General features: G+C 43.7%; 1 protein-coding gene across 1 annotated transcript in view; it reads right to left on the bottom strand.

Moving 5' to 3' along the window:
• The window catches only part of BRINP1 (BMP/retinoic acid inducible neural specific 1), a 59671-nt gene that overhangs the window by 27546 nt on the left and 11822 nt on the right, over window positions 1–20303 (bottom strand). The window contains exon 2 of the mRNA XM_026860391.1: window positions 3–193. Within this exon, the coding sequence (XP_026716192.1) occupies window positions 3–193 (191 nt within the window). The remainder of the gene's footprint in view (window positions 1–2; window positions 194–20303) is intronic.

The following is a 20303-nucleotide window of genomic DNA, read 5'->3' as shown; positions in this document are numbered from 1 at the left end:
ACCTCCCAGGGTAGCAGAGATGAGGATGTGGGTGCCGTACTTTTTGATGATGGTATCAATGAACTGCTGTGTGGTGGGTCTCCTGCCCAGGAGGCGGATGCTCCTCTGAAACTCAGGCATCAGGGGCAGTGGATTGTGGAGCAGGTCCCTCCGCTCGATGGCTGTATTCCTCACCTTCCAACGGGCAAACTCCCTATGCGACAACACAGAAACACAACAGGGGTGAGGTTCTGAGTCTGGAGAGGCAGGGAGGACCACCAAGGGCAGGAAAGGAGGATGGAGAAGGGGACAATCCTGTTGGACATCCCCACATGGATACACACGTGAGGACACAAAGCTAGACAGAGGGGAAGGGGAGGAGAAGAGGAAAAGCAAGACATTACTGCACAGTAACAACACACTTTGAGGATCAGGGTCTGGGGTGATTGAGGAAGCTAGTCCAGAGTCTCCAGTGATGTTTGGCAGAGGGCTGCACTTCTCTACAAAGAAAGCAGTCTGGTCCTTTCACCCTCACACATTTGTCGGTCTTACACCTCTCCATAAAGCAGCTAATTCTGGTTTCTCTCAGCAAAAGAACTGCTCAGTCAGATGGACTGTAGATCTAGACCAGTCTGATCATTTCTATATCCCTGTGTCCACAAGGCTTCCTGGCATGCTTTTACAAAGCAAGGCTGAAGAAAACACACTTTTTCCAAACATCTTAATCTTTCAGCACCAGGAGTGCAGCAAAAGACCATTTTGAAAAACAATACATTTGATAAGCCATCTAAAAGGATCGATTCAGTTATAAGCAGAGGCCAGGATGAAAACGGAGGTTGGGTGCTTTCTTTTTTTTTTAAAAAAAAAACAAACAACAACCCATAAAGTGATTTTCAAATCCCTTCTTTTAAACTGATAGCAACTGGATAAAAATAAAGTTAATGTTTTCAAAAGCAGCTCTTTATTGCAGGTATCCATTTTGAAACGACACAGAGGGAAATGCCTAGAGAAAACCTTGCACACCTGCGATCTAAAAATCAGGCCTCCGAAACACTTCACCAGCTGAGCACCTAAAAGTTGAGAAACCTATTAATGTCTTTTGAAAAATCTTGAGCAAGGCCTTCTCAAAAGGAAAGTATATTATATATAACTACTCTCCTACAACTCACCTGCACTATCTTAAGCTATCTCCTAGGTAATCAAGTCACAAGCTTCTCTGTCACTTTTCATTCACTTATTCCTGTAACTCAGGTTTAAGACAAAAATTTCATTTAAATAATAGGAATGACAATACCTGGCACTGATGCAGCACTTTCTATCAATGTGTGTCAACCAGCACTGGCAATCCCACTTTGCTGGTGGAGAACCTGACATGCAGACAAATTTAGGAGATGCTCTATGTCAGTTGCAGAGCCAGGAACACAAACCAGATCTTTTTTTCCCAGGTTGATTCTACACCCAGTCCACTTTGTGTGTGTTAGATTATTTTTCTTAATACGCTTATGGATGCATTTATTTTGATTGCACCCCATCACAACATCCCAGGCTGCCTAACTGCAGTTGCATTCATTAAAATAGCAAAATGCCAGCTTTTTACTTCAAAATATCTCCTTACACCTGTGCTAATACCCCTTCTGTAGCTCCCATGCTTTCACAAGCCAAGTAAAAATGCCAAAACACCCCTCTTACCACATCCTAAGAGTCATTAGTGTCAAACCTTGAAATCAGCAGAAACATCAATCTTTCCTAGAAAACACAAAAAAAAAGCCCCATACACCAGGATCTTAATACCAGGAGTGGAGAAAACATAGACCATTGGCTCCAAAGTTCTCTGCAGGTAATGAGTACATTACCAACCTCCATGTATTCACTGCAGAATGCAGGGTTTTTTTCTCTGCGGTCCCAGAATAGTGTAAAAGCCCAGTACTTAGTATCTGTGGAAGTGATATGTTTGGGAGTCCCACAGTTGATTTTAATAATAGGTGAAATCTTAAAAGACAAATAGCCTCTCTCTGACACTACACAGAGAGGTTGCTCTAATCACTACTGATTAGAATTTCAGTCCCAGGCCTCGCTATACAATGAAATCCCCTTTGCATGAAGAAGGAGTGGTCCCTTCAGCACCTACGCTGCATGGGAAGATGCAGATCTGGATGATAAAAGGCAGGCAAGGTTTTATAATAAATAGAGGTTCCCATGTTCCTATTATAAAGATCATAACTAGCAAGTACAGAAATAATGCCATCTGTGCTTCCTCTCCAAAGAGACAATTATTACTTCCTGAAAAACTCAAGCACACTTTTGCTCTCAGATTACTGCTTCTTGAATTATCAATAAAGTCAGCAGTGACTAGAGCCCTCCAGAGCCAGCACGCTTTCATAAAGGGCTGGGGGAATCCTTCATGTTCCCCAACAAAGGACAGAGAGTTTGCTTTTGTTACTGTCAAGTCCAAAGCAAAGACCACAGAGTTGAAATATGCAAGTGATCGATTAGGGCCCTATGGAGACATCAGCACCCAAACCCTAGGAGTGTCTCCAGTCAGTCAGTGTGTGGAGATGGACAGGGCACAGTTACAACAGGACCATGGACTGGAAAGCAGAAGGCAATAAAGATGGAAGAAGGTGGGAACAGAGAAGGAAAATTCAGTAAACAGCGTGTTCAAAGGGAAACAGGGTTCATTTTTTACATCAGGTCCAACATCATCTCATGACACCACTGTCAGGAGGCAAAAGGAGGAGTTTAAAAGAAATTATTGCTGTATCCTCAACCTTGCCTGCTGCCAAGGGACAATTCCAGTCGCCATTCTCAAGTAGACAAGCCCTTGGAATCATCCACATCTAAAAAATCACAGTGAAGGAGACTTTTCCACTCAGTTCTTATGCATGACATCCCTCCCCAGGGCTTCCTACTCCTAGGGCATATCATTGAGGTAAAAGCCCACTTCTATTATACTCTCCAAATGCTTGGATGTGTGGCTTCCACAGCTGATGAGAAAAGCTGAGCAAATATGTTATGATGAATAATTTATGCAACTAACTTAGATGTTTATCTTCTGCTCATAGAATATCCATGAGCCAGTTACAATTCCCTCTAATTTATGCATTATTTGAATTTACTTAGTGACATTTTTCAAGCTTGCTTTTTTTTTTTTTTTTTTTTTTTAAAGGTTTTGCATAGTGTTTGGCTATATTCTTTCTCTGGGTGCTGTTGACTGGTTGGGAATGGTCAAGCAAATGATATGGTATTGTTAAGCTTTCTGATTAGTGACCACAAATACATCTTCAACTTGGCTTTCCCAGTTCCAGAATATTTTACATTGAAAGCAGCCCCCTAAATACTATCAGTCTTCCATGCAACCTGTAGAACTCTGTGCTGTAAGATGTACCCAAGGCCAAGATTATGATACAATTTCAGAAAACAGACTTCACATTAATGGATATGGATAATGAAATAATTTAATATTATTGAGGTGATAAAGAGATCTTTACAAGGAACAGTATAGCTCTGGCCTTAGGCAATGATCCAACCTGTAACTCCTTAAGTCTGTGAAGAGACACCCCCATGAACAAGTTTTCTATTAGCTTTCAGTGCTACTTACTCACATTTTTTTTTGCCAAAGCAGTTGCTATTGACCAAAACTGAAGCCGTGGCACCAGGCTAGGTAAGCATGCTCTCGTGTTTGTCATCACTGAACCCCTGAATCTGTGAATCTTTGGAGGATCTACCAAGGCCTTGGATTCATGGATGATGTGCGCAAAAGGGCACCGAAATCATTCCTCCCAGAAACCACTCTCAGATGCCATTTCACAGATCATTGCTTCTCAGAACCATCAGTGACACCACCGTCTCAGCGCCACTGCCTGGAAAGCACAGGTGAGGCCTCTACAGGTCTCCAGGCACTTTATAAAAGAGAAATATTGCACTGTTCCTTGCTCATTTTCCAGGTGAAGAAGTTGCAAAGACTTGACCAGGATTATGATGGCACCCCATGATACAGTTAGATTAGTACAGAGTATTCTGGCCCCCAGGGGAAATCCCTAGCAAGAACTTGAACTTCTGCCAGTGGGGAAGCTTTTAAGGGCTTTGGAAAGATGATAAACCTCTCAGCAAGGAGGAGAAAGAGTCTGTATCCCTGATGCGGAGATGGGATAAGGAGAAACTATGACCTAACGTCTGAGTAGTGGGGGGAGAGGCACTTGTCTATGCTCTAATGTCTCGCCGGTGTAGACAGCCCATGCTAATGTGGAGCGTACTCAGGAAAATGCCTGCCAGGTCAGCGGAGGGGAATGTGCACTCTAATGTCTGGTGAAAGCAGTGAAGAGCCTACCCTTCTAATGGCTGAAGGGGTAGGAAGTGAGGGGAAGGGAGGGGAGAGGAAATAGAGGGATGAAATACTGCCTGAAGGAAGCAAATACATATAGTTCAGGCCTTCCTCTCTGTCACAGGAAGGAGATACATTTTATTTGTATATGTCTGTATCTGAGAAAAATATTTGCTCCTTCAGAGCTTGCGTTAATGAGCTCGCCATCAAGGCCATGCATGTCAGAGACCGAGGGAGCCACTAGGGATGTCTCAGTGCTCATTAGCACTGTGACCCCTCCAGGGAAACAGAAAAATGGGGGAAAACTATGGAGGAGGGAAGAAAATTCAAAAGCCTGAAATGGGTACATCACCCAGACCCCACAGTGCACCAGCAGAGAGGCTAGCACAATCCAAGGTCTTGAGCATCTCTACCCAGGGAGAGAAGCTTGAAACAGAGAGGCCATCAGAGCAAATTAAATTCCCCATCTTCAAACAACCAAGGCAACCAAAGGACACAAGTGAAGAAACAAGTTCAGTACAGACCTCAGGGGCTGGCACTGTAAACCAAAAAGGAATTAAATTCATTAAACAACGGTTGGGACAGTCTCTTTGAAAAAGGAAAAGAAGCAGAGCAGGAAGACACTGAACAAAGCTGTCATGCCAACTAGAACACCCCAACACCTCCTGCTGCAGGGTATATTGCCTTCAGGGCAGTTAGCACATCCCACGCACAGTGCACGCTTGGCAAACAGGACCAGCCCCATCACTCCCTGGAAACTGGGCAAGGAGAAGGCACCAGCTCCTTTCTGTTCAGCAGTTCTTTATCTTTTTTTACTGATCATAGCTCATAAGCCATCAACTGCTCCCGTAGGTGATGAGCAGCCAGAGCCTTTCGAAAGGTGACACCCTCTTGAGTAACAGCAAGATGCAAACATTGCTTAATGTCCTCTACCTGGCATACTGCACACATTATTGAGTCTCTGGTGTCAGTAGGATCCCCAGTCAGAGACAGAGAGCTCCTAGAGCCACCTTGCTCTCCTGGAGTACATACAATGGCATCTGCCTAGACTTGTCTTTGCCCCTTGTTTTCATCTAAGAACCACACAGTCATTAAGACAAATGTTTCTGGACACCCCTATGTATGCTGCAGACAAGCGTTGTTAGGTGTTAGAATGAGTGTGAACCAAAACTGGCAGATTTTAGGTCTTGCTCAGGTGAAAAACAAGTTTTGTCTTAGCATCTGGAGCTTAGCCCAAAGTCTTCCAGAATCCTCCCAGGTGCTCCTACAACAGAGCTGTTGGTCTGGGGTTTTTGTTTTGTCTTTCCTTTTCTCAGCCTAATTGTCCCAGTCATGGGCTGTACAAAGTCACATTTATCTGCAGTCCTCAGGGCAATAGCTCTTCCAGGTTACTGTGAGCCCTTGACTGCAAACAATGCCACGGGGGCAGGATACGAGCGTAACAACAGCACTATAATGCTTATCTTTTACTGCCAGATCTGGCTTAATATGAGTCTGTACAGGGTATCTGTGATTATGGTGGGGTCAGTGACGTTTTATTTCTAGTCTGTGCCCTCAAAATGCCAGACAGCCCCAGGCTGAGCAGTGCAATATTCCTTTAGCAGTTTCCTCTGCAGCTTGGCCTCTTCTCTATCTAGGCCAGCATGAAGAAGTCAGTCTTCAAAGCTGAGCTTTTCAAAGGACCTACAAGAATGAGTTTCCTGTGAGGGTTTGGCACTCATCCCCCCTAATCTATTTAAGAAAACTCCACTACATAGATTCAAACTAGTTCCAAATTAGAGAGAGGATGAAGCTCTGTCACAAAAGAGAATAAAAAAATTACAAAAACTTAATTCCAGAAAAGTATGAAAAAGAAATCACTTAAGCTGGAAGTCTGACAGCATTTTGCATAACAACCAGGCAAGCAGACAGGCTCATGCATGACAGCTGGCAGGTGAATTAGATAAATAAATTGACTATTGATCTATTGATAAATGCTGTGGTGTCTGCAGCAGTTTTATTCCTATAAGGGCATTTACCTGGATAGGACTGAACCCAAGGAGAAGACCATCAGTGTTTGGATCATTCAACAGAATCATATGGCAGAAATAAAACAACACTGTTGGTCTACTTACTCCTTCACCTGTCTCCACAGGACAATGGAGGATCTTCTGTTGGTTTTAACTTGGTCTGTACTTTGGCCATGTGTTTAGTGTTGGCTGAGTGTCTCAAAACTCAACTACTTCCCCTTTCCTGGGTAATCATTTGGCCTGTTGGATTTTCCTGTTACAGAGTTTTGTTTTCATCTCTCTGGTAGTCTTGTTTAAAATATTTAATTGCTCCAGAGTTAAAAATTCTTTTGTAGAAGGAGAGGAAGGTAAATAGTATGTCCAGAATGACATGAAGTTTTCAAGAAGGAAAAAGAAAGAAAATTACTTCAAATGTAGTTGGATTTCATGCAACCTTGAAAGCGCCTTGGTAAACACAGATTGTTCCAGTACTGAATTAAAAACCAATAAGACAGACATGACTGAGTCTTGTGTTCTCTCTTAGGATGGGACTACACTTGGGTCTCTTAGGAGGCAACATGTAATTGTCGGGCACTGAAAAGATCGATTTATTTTAAAAAAAGATGAAGCTGGAATAAATTTATTACTAGAGAGTCAAAGAAGAGTGATTCAGCATAGGTAAGTACAAGTTAAAAGATAGGTCATTAAATTTGATCATTACCAAGTTTGCTTATTATTACATTAGTAAATTTGATCATGGCCAGGACGTGGCAATGATTCCTAGCTCTGACTTCAAATCTAAACATAGCTACCATTGCATTCTGGCAATCACAAGCAAACAGTAGGTTACTTCCCCTTCAACTGAATGGGGTCACCTCCAAGTTACATGTTTATGCATCCTCAGATAACACATAGACTTCTTCAACACAGAGTAAACTCACCAGGTACCTTCATCTGTCATCTATTGATCTGTTCCCATATTTCACCTGAGTCAGCTGCCACAATTCCCTTTCATCACATCCATCAGGTTACAGTGCAAACTACTTGTGGGACATTTATTCCGCTCAACTTTCCCCATAATGTTATTTGTGCTGATTTCATTGCACAAAAGCACACACCTCAGGCACTAGAGATACCCTTCCCAACACCAGCCTACTTAAGCCTTGTCCACCCTGTAGACTTGCTTGTAAGTAGTTCCCATTACTGTTAACACCATTTCAGCTGTTTTCAGCATCAGGCTGACGGCACTTCTAAGCCACTACAACTTACATAGCTGTTGATACTAGCTGCTAGAAGCCAGAGTGACATCTCTACAAGAGCTCCCAGCATTGTTAGCGCCACTGCAGCTTAACAGACATTATCAACAATACAAAATGTTCTGTTCTGCTGCTGTTTTCTTCCTAAAAGCTTACCTAAACCAGACATGGCTTATTAAGCTACTGAGGAAGCTGTTCTAACAAGCTGCAGGGGCCTGTGCTCCAAGCACTGGAAGGGACAATATAGACACCCATTGCTTTACTGTGAATTATGATGAAAAATCATGAGAGAGGCAGCCAGAGCAATTCTCCACTAAAATACCTGAGGTAGCCTAGAGAAACTCATCTTTGAATCAGGCATTTTGTAATCATTCTACAGTTATGATTACAATGACACTGATATTATTTTTCATAGCATGGTCTCCTGGATTTATGTTTCTATGAGTTTGACCCAGAATTTGGGATCAAGTAGATCCTGGGAAGTCAAGGAGCTGTCAAGAAGATGCTTTCAGAGAACAGCACTTTTGAAGCAATAGATGGAAACATCCAAGTCATTGGAAGGAATTTTAAAGTAGTCTTGAAGAAACCTGGAATAATTGGTACAATTTTAGGTTCTCTTTTCCACACATCTTCCAATTTCCTTCTGGTACGTTTCATTGATCAACACATGGTCCTTGTCCAGAGAGCTGATATCAGCCAGTTAGACTTAGCCAGGCACAGGATGGAAGGGAAGCTAAGACACAGGATGGTAGGTCAGTTAACTAAGGCTGTACAGGAGCATAGGACATAGACAGGAGAAGGCCCCAGATTATTCAGTCTTGTGTTGTAACAATTGGTATGGGGGGAAAAGAAAAAAAACAACCAATAAAACAAAAAAGGAGACCCTTTCACACTGAAGTGTTTGTTTGGATTCCTCTTATGGCTAAGTAGTATGTGAAAGTATTAAAATCTGTTACTTTTGAAAGTAAGTTTGAAATAGAAGATAGTTTTTAATTTATAGAGCAGATTAAAAAATCACCCGGGGAGAACTGGCTCATGTTAAGTAATGGTGAACACCCTCTACGCCATGGAGCCCTTCAGCAAGCTAAGCCTGCCTCGCCCCAAAATTCACCATCTCGATTCACTGCTTACCAGTGTTCATATGAGCACAACAGCATGAATCAAAGGCTGTAACAAGAACAGTTCGGAACAAGTCATTTCATTAAATTGCACTTGCTTCATTTCTTGGAGATATAGGTGTGTGGACTACAGGCTTTTTTCCTCATTTTAGCTGTAGCAAGCTGATAACCTCAGCTTGTGACACCACAGCCCCAAGCTTTGCTCTTTACTTATCATGATTCACAGTTAACTCAGATGAAAAAAACTGTGAGAAATGTGGACTTGAACCTTAATTTCTCACGTTACAGGCTAGGGTACCTGGCTACTGCACTACTGGCAACTTAAGCACAGCATTTGTCAATGCTGGGAAGGTAAGTATTAGAAATTTAACCTTGATTGCCCTTTTTCTCAAAAAGCACAAAATTTTCTCCAACGCAGCATGCAACCATGTTTCAAAACTTGAACCATTGTTAGAAAATGGAGCCATCACCCCCCTCTGGTCAGTTTTGCTACTCACTTGGCAAATGCTCAAATTCACCATGTCAGGAGATTAAAAAAATAATAATAATGTTAAAATACAAAGCGCCCTTGCTGCCTCCTACACCCAGCAGTGCCCTCGTGGCAGTCCTGGCAGAGCCACCTGGGCACAGCTACCACACTGATGGGCTCAGCAAGAGAAGGCAGTGACAGGAAAGCTGTCCCCTCCTGCCCACCCCCTCGCCCCTGAGTCATTCTCAGCTGATGGAGACGCTAGCAATCCTGTAAGGCAGGTACTGGTGGGTGGCTTGGATGCCTAAAGGCAGCCAGTTGGCAAAGCCACCCGTTTACATCAGGGATCTTGTGCTACAAGCCAGCTGAGGGGCTTTTGTCCAGGATAAGTGAAGTGAAGGGGGTCCATACCCTTCCCGGCCAGTGAATACCCCTCAGATGGAAGGGCATGCTCCAGGCTACGTGTAGAGAGTATGTAGGGAAATCATGATCGGCAGAGATGCAACAGGACAGACAAACCAATCACTGTCTGCTCCTAAAGGCATACCTAGATCCAACACATGGTCACCAGCCTCAGAATAACCCAGAAGATGCATCCTTCATCACCCATGCCGCTGCAAGAGACCTTGCAGAAAGCCTTCATGAGTACATGGTGGAGGTGTTAGAGGGCAAGTGAACAAAAACTGTTTGACATCATAAAATACAACCACGCTCCCCTCCCACACTGATCTTTGCTACTTTATTCCTGTAGTGTTGTGACATTATTTCCTCCAAGTTGGTTTAGGAGAAAAAAGTGGTTCCTTCTCATGGTTCCTCAGAACACCCATTTCTGGGCCTTCACCCTAAGAGCTGTGGCTCATCATCCCTTTGGTTTCCAAGCTGTGCTGTTATGTTCAGGCCGCTCGCCAAGGGTTGCCATTTTAACAGTGACATCCAGCAAGCAGGGACATACACAGTCACTATATGCAGAAACTGTCCCCTCTCAGTGTAGGATTCAGATGGTAACCGGGCCTGAAATTACTAGTAAAGGATATAAGGTAAGAGGCAAAGGGCTAAAAAAAAAAAAAAAAAAAAAAAAAAAAAAATTAGGATGCAGAGTATAGCTGCAGCAAAATTCAAGCCATCCATAATCAGAGACATTTGTGCTTTGTTCAAGATTAAAAAAAAAAAAATACTGTCCCCAAAAGCCTGTGACATTTCAGAATTACAGTAAAATTGAAGAAATTTTCTCTAGGAAAAAGGTGACCCATTTCCTCAGACTACATCCCTCTTTAGCAAAAAAACTGAACACAAGCTGTGAGAAAGCCTTGAACAGTCCCCGGTTGCTCCAAAACCTCATTTCAACAAAAATCAGTTTTGATGTATTTAATTTTCATTCCTAGTCATGCCATTTCAAACTCAGACATGTTTTGATGAAGGAAATAAAGAGACTACAATAAAATAAAAATTCACAAACTCTTGAAGAAAGGCAATCTTTTTTGCATTCTGCAAAGTGGCCTGCAATAAAAAGACAAGCATGATTTTTGTGCAACATTTCATAAACGAAAAGCTTTGTTTTTGTCCTGTGCTATCCAGGGAACAGGGACTAGTGAATGCAAATGCTTTTGTTTTCTGAGATCTGTTTGTGAAGCTCTGAAGCACTCAGTTATTCAAGCACATGCTTAGCAATTTCCCAATCATGAGTCATGTTTCCTTTAGCTGTTATTTGTGACTTTGATACACAGATCTCAAAGCACTTTTAAACAAATGTGTCATTGTAGACAGAGAAGCTGAGGTAGCAGGAGATGAAAAGCTTCTCCAAGGAGGAGATCCAGAGTACAGGACAGCTGTGAACAAAATTAGCTCAGGTCTAGAGGCAGGACAAAGTATTTCACCAGCACGGACTAAAGTAGATGGTGGGGTCATGGCTGAACTCGCTGCCCATTTTGCCTTTGCCCATCCTGCCCAGGGTACTTGTGCCGGCACAGGGCTCAGTTTGGCAGGCTGCAGTGCTTCCCAGGCATACTCAATAAGGCTAAGGGTCAGGGTGGCAAAGTGCAAACGCAACCCCACAATGGCCACAGAGACCAGAAGCTGGGCAGAAGTATGCGTCCATTAGAAAAATCACCACTGCACACAGGTTCCTAAACCCCAGCCCCTCGGAGAAGATGCAAACAGTGGAAAAACATGAAGTGGAGAGAGCTGGAGTCATGCCACAGGGAGGACGTTGGACCTGATCTATAGTGAAAGCAAGAGGGATCAAATGCACACCCCTGGCGTTTATCTTCCATGAGGTAATAGGACCCCAAAGGCTGTGAAATCAATCGAATGAAATGCAAACCTCTTCCTTCAGAAGGCTGTGTTGATTGCCAACTCCACTGTGTTCAAATCAGCAAAGAAAAACGTACTGGATGGTCTGGGAGAGAAGGCTGAAGACTCTAAGGCCTCCAAAGCTGCTAGTCTGTGCCACTTCAGGTCGCGCCTGTCTGAATTCCTACATTTTTATAAATATATCATAGCCAGGAGATAGTTCTAGTGTAAAGAGGACCATCAGAGTGCTTCCTTAACAGATGAAGCCTCAAACACACCTAAAAATAGCTGAGAGGGGTTGTTATACCCATGCTGAGGGCATAAAATCTGCAGCATGGTGGAGGGAGTTCAGTGAACGGGCAGAGCATGCAAACTGCCTCGCAGTGCCCACAGAGCCACATAAGCACCTGTCTGCACAAATCGCTTAATTCAGCTACAAAGGAAAACCCACTCATGCTAAGTTCTAGATGTGAAATTTAGGTCTCGGAGAAGTTAGGAACAAAAATTCCTCAACTTCTGTGCAGGCAGCATCCAGCCCACATGCAAAGGGAGTCTTAAAGCCCAGCAGGTCTCTAAGCTGCAAGCAGAGCTCCTCTCCTGTATGAAAATTTAGGGTTTGAGACAGCAAGCTGGAGCCGAGCCCTGCTGCCAAGCAAAGGGCACAGTCCCCTTCCCTGAACACAGGGTGCTTTCCTACAGGGTAGGATAAAGCCAGCTGCAGAGATTTATAGCCTCATCATTCAAGGTCTATTTAGGGGGAAAGAGAGGCCAGCTGCGTGGGGAGAGTTGGGGATTTTGGGATGTTTGTTGGGTTTTGGTTTGGGTTTTTTGAGGGGGAGGTTTGGGTTTTTTTAAGTTTAGTAGGGACTTAAATAGAGGGTGAAGGGGGCTCTTATGGCTCAGATTTTCATTTTGGCTTGGAAAGTATTTGCTTTGTGCTTTTATCGTGGCTCGGCAATCCTTTGCTGAGTCTGGGTGAGAGCTTCTATGAGGTTGGTTCTTTCCCTCTTGCCTGTGCTGCTTTCTTTCATGGTAGGCTTTTTTGTTTGGGTTAAGTTAAAGTCAGGATCCTTCTGAGGCAAGGTACTGGAAACTTAGTTTGGGGGGATCAGATGCTGCAGAAAAGCCAAGACCTCCCTCCATGGCTATTTCAGGGAGTGAGGACTGGGCAAAGTGAAAGCAGCAGCTCTTATGCTATCTGAAGCCATAGATATGGCTGAATAAGGGATGATGTGCTATTGCACATCTGAGCCTCTACTCAGAAATAATGAACTGGACTCCAGAATTTTGAAGCCCATGCATATGTATATATTTATCTGCTGAACAAAACAACAATATCTGCAATGCTTTTTATGTGCCTTCTGGGTTTTGAGATTTAAAGACTCATATTTTCTGGCTTTTCTTTGCAATCCTAAAAGACACCCTATTCTTTTTTTTTTTTTTTTTTTAATGGAAGTTGTGAGTTATACAATTATATGACTCAAGCCTGGAGTACTTAAAGAAGACAGGAAAAAGCTAGTATGAATACGCCAACTCTTACAAATACTGAAGAAAAAAAAAATAAAAAAATCTGTGCAGTCTAGTAGAGCGCTGGTCCTAACATTCCCTGCGATGGAGTAGAAACCTCACAACTCCCAGTGCCTGAGTAAAGCGTCAGGAAGAAGGGGGACAGGTGAAAGTCTGCCTCCTTGCCAGGGGCTCGGTAGTTATCCCCTGGAGTATGGCCCTACCATCTCCTCAACTAGAATAAACTGCCCATTTAGCTGAGCTGCTGCTCAAGCCAGCAGGATGCTTTCTAGCACAACCCCTCCAATCCCAGGTACTCAGTATTTTTCTGTCTTCTGCTCTTTGGCAGAGTTGCTCCTCCTCTTCACACTTTTTTCTTTTTTTTTTTCCTCCTTTTTTTCCCTCCCCCGCCGTTGCATTGTGCCGAGCGGGACAGAGTGAGGCTCCTACAGACGATATTCTCGTGGCAGGACGTGGAACCCGATGTAAAACTCCAGCTGTCGCGGGCAGGGGCTGCTGCAAGCCTGATTGGGGGAGAGGCGGGAGGGATCGGTTATAGGGCCCTGTGCAAGAGCATCACCCAGAGGCCTCCACAGCAAGTGCACGGTTCTCTCCGACGCCGCAGGAGCCTCTTTGTCCCCGATCGCGCTCTGTGCCCCGCAAAGCCCCGCTGCTGGAGAATTTGCTCATCTCCGGGTGCAAGCAGCAGCGAGTCCACAGCCAGGTGTTTTCCTGCAGCTCTGCTCTGCGCCTGCTGTAACTTCCTCCGGACAGGGGATACGTTGGGTTTTCCCACGTCCCCGAGCCTCGCCTGCCCCCCGTGTCCTTGCCCCCCGTCTCCCCGAGTTCGGAAGGGCAGGTGGCGGCTGTATTTAAAGCCTCAATCTTCCTGGGCACTGAACCATTACCAGCGGCGCACTCATCAGCAGCGCCGAGTCTCACTGACTGATTGTTTTCTGATTCTGTTTGGCATTTTATCCTGGCTGCATAGAAAACTTATTATAAAATCATGTTTGTGTTCCAGAGATTATATCTGTGGCTCACTGTGGCGGGAGTATGAAGCATGACAGAGTCGGAGGGGCACGGCGGATGAAAGCCCCTGCCAAGGTGATAGGGGCCAAACTGCAGTGCAGTCACCGTGTTTGCAGAGATGAAAATAAGAGCCCCTTGATCAGCCCCAGGTTATCCTGGGGGTAGTTTAGCTGTTGCGATTCTTCTAACCGGATCTGTGCCACATGCCACAAATAAATGTTCTAAACGCAGATTAGTTTTATATTAGGTGACTGAAACAGTCCCTGCTGCTACTAAAAATCTGTTAGTCTTTTCCCCTCGATGGCCCCGGGCTAGAGCCTGCCATCCAGTCACACCTGTATCGAGTCCAACAGCCTGTGGTAGAACTGGAGAGAATTATTATTTAGGTTTTCAGTTGTCACTTGGGTTCTGGGAGCAGTCGAGGCCTGGGAGATGTACTCTGCAAAGGGACCACCCACACTGTCCCAGAGGTTTAGGGGGGAACATTCTTCAAATGGCAAAATGATGTGCCTGGCAGAGTGGGAGACTGGAAGCCTGGAGGGTCCTTTTAGTCCCATGTTCCTTGGGTTGTGATGCCAGATGCTAAAGCCTCTCTGTTCTTCCACAGCCTTCCACATGAGCCAAAAAAAGTTGTCCTGTGAGATCAGCTAGGCATGGCAGCAGCAGAAGAGACACTCTGCATTGCGTATACCACAAAACTAAAGGCAACTCTTTTCTAACAATACTTTTTCCATCTTCCTCTTGGCTACATTTCCTGAATGCCTCCCAGCAATGCACAGAGCAGCGTGACTAGGGTCTGACTGGTGGCATTCAATCTTCCTTCCCTTGGCCTTTCTCCTGGGGAGAGCTAAACATGTGGACTAGCATTTTGTCAAACGCTTGACACAAACATTTCCAAAACAGGGAAGGTGTCCACAGGAAAAGGTCAAGTAGGAAAATGGAGAAGGTACCACCTCTGGAGAAACAACTAGACCTAGCTTGTTGGAGAGGTGGAAAAGTGTTACAGCCTACCTCTCTCCCGAGTTGTTTCTAGTCTCTAAAACATGCAGTTCAGGAGGGAGTTCCTCTCTTCCCCCCATCCCTGAGCGCAGACAGATCTGCCAGATTCTTCTGCCCACTTCCACTGCTTGTCTAAGAGCAAGCGGTCACGCCTCAGTCACACGTGGCAGGTGCTGGTGGTGCAAGAGGCTTCACATCAGTGGGGCTGGCCATCTGGAACAACCTTCAAGTATCTCTCTATCTCACTGACTCTTTGTTCCATTTCAGTCTCAGCTGAAATTGTATCTTTTGCTCTCTCTCCTCCATTGCCTGTGACTCTCTTATTTTCTCTCTCATACTGTCTCTGCTGTTATTTATGATTTATTCTCTGTAACTGTCCCATTTAATCCTGCAAAATGGTTGGGGAGATGGTTTCTATGGACAATGTTGTAGAAAACAAAGGGATCGTGTTATTTATTCATCAAAATGTAGCTGACTAAACGCATCCAAGCATCGTGGGAGATGGAAATCTCACACCACTACCCAAAATCCTTTTCTGCCCAATACATGTAGGAGCACAGTGTGAAATGGCCACGATGCCTTGGAGAAATCGTCAGGGAGGTGCTTATGGGACTTCTGGCTAAAGCAAGCAGCCTTCACGGTTTTACTGGGGGCTCCTCTCTTGGCAGTGAGCTTGGGGTGTCACCTCACTCCAAGAGGACTGAATGCCCTTTCCAGGAGGAGCAGCTTGTGAAGTTACACAGGCCATGGTACAGTCTTCATCCAGGGTGGAGCGTGCTCTCCAGAGCCCGTAGTTCCTACTGTCTCACCATTTCTGGAAACCCTGGGATCTGCAGGAGTCGGATCATCAAAACATGATGAGACTGTGAGGCTTCTTCCTACATTGGGATTTTTTATCATGCGAACGCCACGCTGCAGCTGGTTCTGGGAAGGCCTCTGCCCACACACTAAATAAATTCTGGTGCGGTGCGCTGCTTCTCTATGGAAACCGTACCCTGCATTTCTCTCTATAGGATTTTTCTCATTTCAGGCTCCATAATAAATTAACGAGAAGATGTTTTCTTTACACCAACCATAGGAAAGACTCTTTTCTGTACTCGATTAATCTTTAGTGATCTATATTAAATATTTATCTGAAGAAACGAGGCCTGTATTGCAGCAACATTTTCTATTATGAGACTTTATCATATCAAAAGATATTTTCCTGGCTCTGACTCCTTCATATATACCCAGGCAGAATTTCCAATGGAAGGGCACCTTTTTTTTTTTTTTTCTGTCTCTCCCAGTGACCTTTTCCCTCCATAACAAGCTGCTGATATGTTAGAATTTACTGGGTTATAAACATTTTTTATCGAGTAGGAGGAAGCTGGGTGATTTGGCATCAGCTTCCCTAATAAAACCCAGGGGAGAGGCTGTGATGTTTGACACCAATAAAGGCATGGAAGAAGCTGCAGCCTTCTGGGATGCTGGTCACGAACAACAAGGGGAGTCAGTGAGTGTCAGTCACGTAGCTTCTCTCTGCTGAGGCACTTTTGGAAGGAGGCCAGCTTGCTGGCATGGGAGAGGGAGCTGGGAGGGACCTGGTAAAGGGCTCCTCTGTTCTTTCCCAGTGTTACCGAAATTGTGTGATCTATCACACGGAGCAGTGAACTGGGATTCCTAAACCCTCTTTTCCTGCAGCTGGGAGGTGGGGAGACACCAAAGAGTTGAGATATCTAAGAAGGGATGAGGACCTTGGTGTTGGGTTCAGGCATTGGTCCTACAAGAACATGGAGAACTCAGATCACAGTTTGATCTTGAATAAGTAGTTGAATTCTCCTACCTGAGATAGACTTGGCATTGGCTACAGATAAACAGAATTATTGAGGTAGTGTCAAAAGAAATCTCACACACAGGACTCGGCTTGTGGTGTCAGGTGCTGAACAACAAGTCAACAAAAAAGATGGTCCAAGTTTTAGCAAGAGCTCAGAACCTAATACAGCTCTGCCTCCCAAGGGAGCAGTGATTTAAACTGGTCAATAACTAACTCATTCTACAAAAGCCTGAATAAATCATCTGATGACTAGATATACACACATTATAAATGTTTAGTTCTGATAATATATGACTGAGCTGTTATTTTGACAAATAGCTAGTGAATAATATATTTGATGAACTGCATAATATTTTACTAATGATTAATTTATTCATTCGAAACAAACAAACAAAACCCAGCATTTTCCTCAGCTATCATAAGGAACTCTTAAGTAATGGCTGCAAAGAGCTTTGAGATCCCTGGATGAGTTGTGTCTGCTATTCCTCCTTCTATCATTGTGTATTTCCAGTGATTTATTACCAGGGATAATAAATTCATGGCTTATGTTATGGATGGCCTCATTTAAGATTGTGACAGACTCTGATCAAAATCTCCTGATTTTCTAATGCCTACTAAAATCTACAGGAATTTGGCACTTAGGCAGTTAAGTACTCACACAAAGTGCTTAAATACCTTTTTTTAAGTCGGGGCCAAGCTTATTTGAAACATCATCTGCTGCTTCTCGCTGGAGGAAGAAGTGTTGTGGTTGGGGATAGCTTCAGTAGGGCTACTCACTACAGGATGGCCGTCTATAAGATTTAGTTGAGGATTGCCCTGACTGTAGTTCTCCCTCTCCCTCACTCTTAATCCCATTCAGAAATATAATTTCTGTGAGTTCACAGAGAAGATAAAGGACCAAAGAGCAAGAGCGCTTCCTCAGAGCTTTTCTGCAAAGGCGGACTGATTGATTACAGATTGGACGCTGCTCCAACTTCCTTTACTAAATGAAAAATTGAGAGCTCTTAAAAATTGAATAAAATATGCCATTCTAAGAAGGATTTCCACTGGCATGAGTACAATAGGAGGTAGTAGTGAGTTGCTCAATATTTCTGTGTGCACTGGATAATCCTTTACTACTCAGTCCCTTTGCACTGTCCCTGTGGCACCTGATGATAACTCATCTGTAATTGGTAAGGGCTTCGGTTTTGTGTCTCCAGACAAAGCTTAAATCGCTCACGTTTGGGAGAGCTCCTACTTCAGTTGCAGCTGGAGCTGTCCGGGAGATTATTCCTTTTTGTAGCTACTTTCAGGGCTGCAGAATCTGGCTTTGTTCCATGCTGGAAGAATCTGAAACAGCTTGTAATGTTTTCACTAGACAAAATTTTGTCAAAATAACTCATTTCTTAGATCTCTCCTTTTCGCCATAGTTACTAGTGACCAGAGAGGCTGGGACTTCAAAAATGTGTTGAGTCCAATTCACCAGACTGAAACACTATACTACTAACAAAATAAAGCCTTTTGACAAAACCTTACTTTAGAGGAAATATTCTTCTACCTCACTGAGACAATTTTATTACACCTAAAATGCAAAGACTTTGCCACCCTGTCTTTTGCCTTTCTCCATTCTTGTTGAACTTCACAGATCTGTTCCCCTTCTGGTGCACAGCCCCCACTACTATGAGTGAAAATCCCACCCCAGGGTTACAAACAGTTGCGAGACTCTGACAGAGAGCTGATACTTCTATTCCAGCTAGCAGACAGCACCCATGCATATAAAGTCTTTACCTTCAGATGCTCACCCGCAATCATACAGGAGACAGTCACCAGTGGAGCTGATGTGTTCAAGTGGGGAGATAAAGCACTGTCTTTTATAAAAGACATGATGCAAATATCTCAGTCCCCAGGCGTGAAAACAATAAACTTATTTTTATGACTCTTCTGCAGAAGAAAATTAAGTCCAAATACAGTTGGCATTTGTCCTGTAAGCTTATCATGTCGTAGCATTCAGCCTCTTCCACACTCTTGGCTCCCCCTTTGTTATATGCTAGAAGAGCTGGTGAGACTTTTTGTGTCTCCTATTATAGAGCCATTTCACAGGAAAGTATTCTCAGATTTCCTTTAATCTGCCACAGGCCATGCAAGATGCGTTGGCCACCCCAATATCTGTGTGCCCCTCGAACATCAATGCTCTTGTCTGCACAGAGGCATCTATGAGGCTCTGTGGACTGCTACAAGCATGGTATGCACTGCTACCTCCCTACCTCTTCAGTATGCAGGGCTCTTGAACTGGATGTAAACATGTATGAGGAAGTTAAACCCACCACTAAACAGTAACAGTGGCAATCCCCCTTTGTTTTATCACACCAGCATCCCTGTCTTTGTGTGTGTGTGTAAATATTACAGGAATAAAGTGCCCCTGGATGGTGCATATACCTCATAGAAACATTGGAACAAGCTTTTTTCGACATCCAAAGGCTTTTCTCCCCTTTCAGATCAATTAGATTCATCCGAGATTAGCAAACAATTAACAAAACTTCAGTTCTGGCATTGCTAATTTATTCACGTGTCTCTGTTCGGTGTGCAATCTTGTAGCAGGATGGAAGACTCCAGAATATATTTCTCTCTGGGTTTGCAGTGCTATTGCTCTGTGGCTTGCTTTCCCTGCTTATGCATGCTGACGAGATTTACTATTATGAATTGCCCCACAAAACTACCTTCAAACTCAAATTTAATAACCTAAGTATTATGAAGATCAATATTATGGCTATTCTCATTCACATGATTAGCACTAATATAATTTAGGGAAATATTTATGCTGCAGTAGTGACTAGAGACCTGGATTAAGAGGAGATCCTCAGCATCTATACAGAAGAAAAGACACTGTTCTCTCCAGCTGTGTACTGGAGTGCAATACTCAATCTCTGAGTCTCCATGGGTTTGGATATTTTATGTAAGTTATCTAATAAGATAACAAACCAGCCTTACAATCCCTACAGCCATATTGCTAACTGTTTGAAAATCATGAGTCAGGCTCCAAAAAAGAATTAAGAGATTGGTTTTAAAATTCATGAGACTTTTTAAATCTGATAAACTTCAGGATTTTTTTTTTCTTCTTTTTTGCCTTCTGCTTTCTGAGTATGTAGGAGTGGTATTATCAAGTTTTCCTCTGCAATTATGAGGGCCATAAACTTACTTTAAAAATTGAGAGTTGAGACTCTTACATAATCACAGGACTCTAAAAGTGTGGGCTTTGAAGAGACATTAAATAGTCTTGAGATACAGTTCATCATGTGACTCGGCAACACTTGCCTGCTGAATCGGTATGGCACAGATTTCAAATATCAAATACTCCCAAGAAACAGTCAGGAGTCTTTTACGGGTAGGAGGGGGGAATCTGAGACTTTCACAGTCTGCGCATGAATGGGGGGTAAGGGAGGAAAATGGAGAAGGAAGACAAAATGCAAGGAGAATCTATTAGTCTGGTGGGGACTATTCATTTAGCTTTAAGCAGAGATGAAGCTAACAATCTTGTTTTCTTATTCCTGTCTCTC

Source organism: Athene cunicularia (genome assembly GCF_003259725.1).
Source record: "Athene cunicularia isolate RWA chromosome 17 unlocalized genomic scaffold, athCun1 chr17_part1, whole genome shotgun sequence".
Taxonomy (NCBI): domain Eukaryota; kingdom Metazoa; phylum Chordata; class Aves; order Strigiformes; family Strigidae; genus Athene; species Athene cunicularia.
Note: the sequence above shows the minus strand (reverse complement) of the source record. Positions and strands in the feature narration are given on the sequence as shown.